Below are 7,800 nucleotides of genomic sequence, written 5' to 3' on the forward strand. Positions count from 1 at the left end.
TTCTTTGCTAAAAGTCTAACTAAGATACGATCACCAATCTCTTAATTTGGAATAACGTACATTGTTGTCATAGTAATGTTTATGCCTGGAAGTATTCTTTTCAATGTTTTTCTTGGCAACATTATAAGCAAACTTTAGCCTTTAAGTTTTTCTGCATAATTTGCACGACTAGTTGAGCTTGATGTATCTGAGTCATCTAAATTTAAAAATGTGTCGACAGCAAGTCTAGGATGCCATCCAAACATTAAATAGTGAGGTGAAAATATTGTGGTGTCTTGTCTTGATGCATTATATGCATGTACTAAAGGAAGTATGTGTGATTTCCAGTCTTCCTTGCTGTGATTTTCTAAAGTTCCCAACATTTCAATCAAGGTTTGATTGAATTGTTCCACAAGACCATTATCCATTGGATGATAAGGTGTAGTTCGACTCTTACTGACACCAGCAATTTTACACAATTCTTTGATGACTTTACTTTCAAAATTTCTACCTTGATCGGAATGTAGCCTCTCTGGAAAACTATAATGACAAATGCAATTCTCAAATAGAGCTTTTGCTGTTGTCTTAGCACACTCCTCTCTCTACCAATCAGCGTTCATCCCGATTAATATGAATGAAATGAAAACGACTTACGATGAAATGAATAACGCAATAAAATTATATTAGTATGTTAAACATGAATTATTTCATCCTGTGACATACAATTATGGACTGTTTAGCAGAAAGACATGACAAATTGTCCTGCCGTAGTGGGCTTATCACCCGAGAGTGTCTATGCTTCATTATTAGTGATGTCTCCCTGCTAAGCAGTCTACAATAGTTTTATAATCCTTTAAAAAAAAACTATCAAACATTTATTGATTTGATTTATTATTCAAAACGTCAACAAAATCGGAACAAGTTTTTCTGCAAAAAAATTAAATAAATTTTCACTGGTTTTCGAGCGGTGATACATGTATTAATGTTACCCCAACTTCATGTAGTGTTTTGGTTTAATCTCAATGTTATAATTTATTAGATGTATATGTTAAACAAAGCATATCTATCTTCGCAATAGGGTTATTTGTGATCATTAATGTTGACAATGACGTCACTAATAGAATGGTCCTACATATCATTAGAGTGCTATCTCTCTCTTGCACTATCAAAACTGTATCGTCTACAGGGAGGGACACAGTTGTCACTCTGCACGTGAGGGGGTATCACGAGTTGTCTCCTTCACGTGATAAGCCCTCGACCAATGGAATTCACTGCCTTATTCTGAAAGACAAACATATTTTTTGTTGCTGTTTATGAAAAATTACTGTCATTTCCTGTTCATCTACTTATTTTAGGGTATCAGTAAGAGCTGTTGCACTAATTGGCATAATCATGATTCAGCGATTTGTCTGTATAAGAAAAGATAAACACAGCTATTCTGAAAGATATCACCTCTAAAGTAGCTAAAATTTGAATCCCGCTGAAATGATTACAGTATAATCAAAGGAAATATCATGTATATTTCCGTACACAAGAATATGTGTTATTGCTGTCATCTCCATAATTTCCCATACTCTGTGCTGTCGTCATTCCCTGACTGTGAGTTTTCGTATGGAGACAGAAACGTGTTAAAGGAGGACTGCTTTGATGGAAGTCCTGAGATCTGTACGCCGCCACAAGTATTTGTATAGTCATCACACTCATCACTGTCGAACACATCATTGTCTTCCTCAGACATATTGGAACATGATGTCACTTCCTGGGATACAGTGAATTTTCGGACCAGACTGTATCGTTTCTTTGCTTTGGGCTTTTTATATTCAACATTAGGTGTCTCGGGTACATGTTTACTGGCTGATCCATTAACAGATCCATTCCCATTGCTTTGTGGAGGTCGGATAATGTTAGTGGATAAGTCCTGCATGTCCCTATCACTCTCATACCGCACATTATACGATGGCTGTGTGTCCTGGTTGGGATTTCGTCCTTCATGTAAAAGAAAAAGTAGACTTTTGAATTCAAATCACTGCTTATGAAATGTAATAAAAAAATAATTCGGACAATAGGTGAACATTAGATGAGCATTACCAAGTGTTCTTCTCTTCTTTCCAACGCATTTGCTGAAAAGATGAAACATGAAATTGTAATGTTGCAAACACAATATCATTGGGGTGCATCTATTTACGTTGATTGGCGTTGTACATAATAATATCTATGGTTTTCGCTGTTTATGTTCACTCTTTAAATCAGATCTGTAACCGTGACTTTCATTTCTAAAATGTAACATTTAATGAATAATATATGGTAATTGTGTAACGTGTTTTATAAAAGGCGAATATAACAAACAGTGATCAGTATCATAAATCCCACAAGAAATACACAATAAATAGTTGGGTAAACACGGACCCCTGGATACACCAAAGATGGGATCAGGTGCCTAGGGGTGTAATCATCCCCTGTAAACCGTTCATTCCCGCCGTGAGCTCACTGGCTTGATCAAGTCAACGGAGTAATCCGTAATAACAAATTCAAAATATGAAAACTTTGAAAATTAAATTGTCAAATTCTAGAATACGCACCATATTTTACAGAAGAAGAAGGCTCCGATACACCCACAGATAAGAAAAACGAGAACAGAGGATACTCCGGCAATTATCCACAAGCTTTCCTTCAGAAAATCCTCTATTGTCTTCTCGATGCTCTTCTCCGTACTGTTGTTATGTGAGTCTGTTTGTGGTGTGTAATTTGTAGTCACTGTTATATCAATACGGGATATCGGAACTATAACAATTTGAAACTCTTCAGAAAAAGAAGTTATGAAAATGATGCGTCACTTGGACAACACTTACAAAACTATCTGCTTGATATGAAGATTATTTTTTTGAGAAAGTTGTTAGCGAATAGCCTAGTAGCAAAACCATAATTTGGTCATTTCTGATGTGTGGTAGCGGAGACAAAACAAAAAATCTACAATTCCGTTTATTTCCTCTACCGTATTTATTAGGCGAGATTTTCTCGAGTCATTATAACAACCATTATAACAACCAAATGATGAAAAAAAATGTATAAAAAATAATCACAATGTATGCATCAATCTCCAGATACGTGCAATTTTGAAAATGCAAAGTTGAACAAATGAATTGTGACATCCCCCTTTTATACGACATAAAAACCTTTCTTGCTACATGTAACAGAGAATTTCTATAGAGATATGACGGAATTTTTTTTCTCCGTTTGCTCCCCGCTCTACAACTTTGAAAAACGACACAAAGCGCCTAGACTCACTCTATCTGATAGTAACGTGTACTTGATTCATGAAAAATTGTCAAAATTAACGTAGAGAACGTGATCTCGTTGGACAGACTAAATATTAAAACCTTACCGGAACCGGGGACGAACTAATGATTCTGATATCCCGTATTTATTTTATATCGACATTGAAACGACTTAAAAATTAGAAATCAATTATTGATTATCCGAATTACAAGGGAAAACTGGAAAGAGAAGTTTGCAAACATTAGCATTATGATCAAAACATAAATACCTGGACAACTTCCGTTGATCTTGTTGCATGTTCCTTTGCAATCTGTAGAACACTGATTCTGACAACGTGCTCCATAATATCCATCAGGGCATGTTTCATTACAGTTTATACCAATTGTTCCTGCTTCACATTCTACATATATTCAAATTGTTACGAAGATATTTGATCTCAGTGACTATACCTGTATTTATATAATCAAAGCAGAATTTATATTATCATTGATTAAGATCTACTGCTCTAAAGACGTATAGAATTTAACCTTTCACGGGACACCCCCAATATATATAATTGATCATTGTTCGTTGGTGTCACGTTTTCATAATACATCAAAAACTCGAAATTACTATTTACAAAAGAACAATTAAATGATTGAATTAAGAAATATAAGATGATTCCTGATTACCTGTACACCTGTTATTGTGTAGTATGTAATTGACACAACATATTCCTGCACTGAAATTGAATATATTCATGAAGATATTTTGAGTTTTTGAACGGAATAACACGATTTCTTATCAATTAAAACATATAAAATGTACACGATTCTCACTCACCCACACATGTTAGGGTCCTTTGTGACTGATAAACAAACAAAAGTCAGAAATATGACGAAAACCATACCATCCATCATGTTCACATTCCAAAACAGTCCCTCTATACTTCCTGATACAAATGAAACAATAGGTCATATAAGTACATCCCCATCGAACAGGAAATCAAAAGTAATGATACGTGATTGTGCTAAAAATACATGTATATAAGTTGATATATATCACCGTTCTTGGGTCATTGTTTGCAAGGAATAAATTCCCATTCTTGAGATCTGGTATGGATTAAAAACGTATATCATATTCTTAAAGCTTGAAACATTTGCTATATTTTTTTTCTTAGGCAACACCAATAAAATTCCTTGTTCTTCAGACAAATGATTCCATGCGGATCCGGGTTAGAATAGGTCTTCAGGACCCCCTTGCTTGTCGTAAGAGGCGACTAAATGGGGCGGTCCTTCGGATGAGACCGTAAAAACCGAGGTCCCGTGTCATAGCAGGTGTAGCACGATAAAGACCCCTCTCTGCTCAATGGCCATAGGCGTCGAGCGTACGCCTAATTTTTGAAGCCCTTCACCGGTCTTGTTGACGTCTCCATATGAGTGAAATATTCTCAAAAGGGACGTTAGACATTATACAATCAATCAATCAATCGGACAAATGACAAAAAAAAATATTGGGGCGAGCGAGCGATCTACTATTTATAATATTATAATCTATTTTCAACATAATTTTCAGGCGGTATGGTAAAAGAACTGAGGAGTACGGAAGCCCATTTAGGACCTATCAAAAATTAATTTCTAATTTGAAATAACGAATTTCTGAATTCATTTTTTTCCCTATTTTGTTTAATGTAATTATATCCAAGATATGTATCCTGCAAACTATATTCTACAACAAAGCAATTATTTGAAAAACACTCTTTTGTAATAAAACTCTATACAATGATTATAATTATCATTATTTTATTCATTTATCAAGCGCAAAATTACATATAGTTTCTATATGCTATTAGCATTAGGCTACAGGAAAGAAACTATGGAATCCTTCTGGAATTTGACTATATGAGATAAATATTGTGTGTACACATACTTGTATATGTTTTGTTCTGTTCTAATGAAGCAATTTGGAAACATATGCATTCCTTGTTATCGATTATAATTGCGTGGTCTTGACAAACACGTTCGATTTCCAAAATTTCTAAATTGATCTTGACATGTCATAAGTCATAGTGACCGAGATAATGTCTTGTTAGCTTTATGTGAATATTTAAAAATAACAAAGTTTTTTTTAATTTCAAACTTCTGTATCCGAAGATTCATTGTACCTATTCAGTCTGTTGATTTCACTCACGAGGTCTGACACACCGAATTCCTTATTCAAACGGAACGTCCCCTCGAACACTCCTCCACCTGGCTGTGTTCGAATTGTGACTTGGTGGTTAATCACTACGTTCACAGGATCTCCATATTGTATCTCTATGTGAAGAATCTCGTTTCCAATGCTTTCAAACCTCATAATGTTGATTTGATGTTTTATCTAATGCAAGGTGAAGATAACGAACAGTGATCAATCTCATAACTCCTATAAGCAATACAAAATAGATAGTTGGGCAAACACGGACCCCTGGACACACCAGAGGTGGGATCACGTGCCTAGGAGGACTATCGTATAACATATTATCTTCAGTGATAAGTTTGCATACATGGTCTTTCATCTTGAAGCTTCCGTTACTGAGTTTCAAAATTACTATTTTCAACAAATGTATTTGAAATCATTTTCCCAATTGAACTACTATTGGTTGTTGATTGGTTCTTTGTTTTACGTCCCCCGGTGTTAATGGTCAGTCTGACGGTGTTAATGGTCAGTCTGACGGTGTCAATGGTCAGTCTGACGGTGTTAATGGTCAGTCTCCCGGTGTTAATGGTGAGTATCCCGGTGTTAATTCTGAGTCTCCCGGTGTGAATGGTCAGTCTGACGGTGTTAATGGTCAGTCTCCCGGTGTGAATGGTCAGTCTGACGGTGGGAATGGTCAGTCTGACGGTGTTAATGGTTAGTCTCCCGGTGTTAATGGTGAGTCTCCCGGTGTTAATGGTGAGTCTCCCGGTGTTAATTCTGAGTCTCCCGGTGTTAATGGTCAGTCTGACGGTGTTAATGGTCAGTCTGACGGTGTTAATGGTCAGTCTCCCGGTGTTAATGGTCAGTCTAACGGTGTTAATGGTCAATCTCCCAGTGTTAATGGTCAGTGTCTCCTGCTGTTGATAGTCAGTTTCCTGGTGTTGATGGTCAGTTACTTGGTGTCATCAAGTTGGGCTGTTAGTTTGTCGTTGATATGCATTTCTAATAAAATATCTAAGTACGACGCAGATGTGGAGGGCCGTGTGTTTTCCTTTATTTCGAGTTAATTGGGATATATCGAATCGACATATGAATGAAAATGATCAATGAAATAGATAAAACGATATATCTAAATTTTTATCTTAAGCAAGATTTTTTTTATCTCATGTAGAAGCTTTTAAATAAACTTTGCCTCATAAGAATATCAAACTAGGTAAGGCTACAAAGGAGCAGAATTCATACCCATGGGAATTCCAACATACTTTTGGAAGTCCTGACCACCCCAGACTATGAAGATGTTGTCAACGAAGAATTTCGACATATTTCTAATTTCAACGTCAGAATACTTCTGGGCGTAAAAGTAGAGTGGTGTTTAACTTTTCAGTACTTTTTAGATAAATGATCACTTGATATGAATGTTTCCTTTTCCTATTCTTGTTGAAGAAGGAAATATGAAAGGTGAAGATAACGAACAGTGATCAATTTTATAACTCCTATAAGCAATATAAAATAGATAGTTGGGCAAACACGAACCCCTGGACACACCAGAGGTGCCTAGGAGGAGTAAGAATCCCCTAACTATGATGTCAAAAGTCTAGTCTTTAATTTATCGTAAGGAATGTTCAAGTAAAGTGTTAAAATGTTATAAGTGTTGATGTTGCGAATTTGAGAAAATCGTTGGGATTTGAAATTTACTTAAAGTTCTTCAGAATAGTTAGAATTCTTATTTGATTTACTCCCACCACTGTAAAACAATGGCGATGATACTCTTTCTGGTTATGGAGATCCGCCTCTCCAATTCTTATTAATGCAAGGTGAAGATAACGATCAATGATCAATCCCATAACTCCTATAAGCAATACAAAATAGATAGTTGAGCAAACACGGACCCCTAGACACACCATAGGTGGGATCAGGTCCCTAGGGGGTGTAAGCATTCCCTGTTAACCGATCACACCCGCCGTGAGCCCTATATCCCGATCAGGTAAACGGAGTTATCCGCAGTCAAAATCAGTGTGCCAAGAACGGCTTAACAATCGGTATGAAACACGTCAAACAGTATTTGACCCAATGCGAGGTTGTACGGACGAAGTAGATCGTTATAACGACCATAGAATTTGCGAAATGCTGACTTCAATTGAGATTGTTGAAATCCCTGTACCATCAACTTGTTTGTCATTAGCTTACCTCGATTTAAAAACTGATTATACGCAGAACAAGCTCTTACATATCGAATCAGTTGAGATATATAAACACCATATGTAGGTGATAATGGAATATTGCTACACAAATATGGGAAGTTGACGATGGAGAAGCTGAAATCATCCCGTTTGTCATACAGTTGAGTTGTCAGTTTGCCGTTAATGTCTATTTTCAATAAAATATCTAAGT

At 36.1% G+C, this 7,800-nt stretch overlaps 1 protein-coding gene across 3 annotated transcripts; it reads right to left on the reverse strand.

Annotated features, from left to right (window-relative positions):
- Window positions 1-853: 853 nt before the first annotated feature.
- LOC125664480 (uncharacterized) lies at window positions 854-4,220 on the reverse strand. 3 transcript variants are annotated; one of them, XM_056150960.1, is made up of 6 exons: window positions 4,078-4,220; window positions 3,927-3,976; window positions 3,524-3,655; window positions 2,559-2,733; window positions 2,068-2,099; window positions 854-1,965 (listed from the first exon to the last, which is right to left on the reverse strand). In XM_056150960.1, exons 1-6 carry the CDS (start codon window positions 4,152-4,154, stop codon window positions 1,532-1,534), a joined length of 900 nt encoding a protein of 299 aa, XP_056006935.1. In that variant the 5' UTR covers window positions 4,155-4,220; the 3' UTR covers window positions 854-1,531. The 3 variants fall into 3 exon arrangements, with proteins under 3 accessions (XP_056006935.1, XP_048753217.2, XP_048753218.2); XM_048897260.2 differs by having other exon boundaries at window positions 2,559-2,760; XM_048897261.2 differs by having other exon boundaries at window positions 2,559-2,706; window positions 4,078-4,217.
- Between the last annotated feature and the right edge of the window lie 3,580 nt (window positions 4,221-7,800).

This window comes from Ostrea edulis, chromosome 1 (assembly GCF_947568905.1).
Source record: "Ostrea edulis chromosome 1, xbOstEdul1.1, whole genome shotgun sequence".
In the NCBI taxonomy this organism is placed as follows: Eukaryota; Metazoa; Mollusca; class Bivalvia; order Ostreida; family Ostreidae; genus Ostrea; species Ostrea edulis.

Bases quoted from the DNA above. Each gene is read 5' to 3' on its own strand.
- LOC125664480 (XM_048897260.2), bottom strand. From the start codon at position 4,154: ATGATGGATGGTATGGTTTTCGTCATATTTCTGACTTTTGTTTGTTTA. The intron at 3,977-4,077 runs GTGAGTGAGAAT...ATTCAATTTCAG, and splicing joins AAGGACCCTAACATGTGTGG to TGCAGGAATATGTTGTGTCA. The intron at 2,761-3,523 runs GTATTTATGTTT...AAATTGTTATAG, and splicing joins GATCAACGGAAGTTGTCCAG to TTCCGATATCCCGTATTGAT.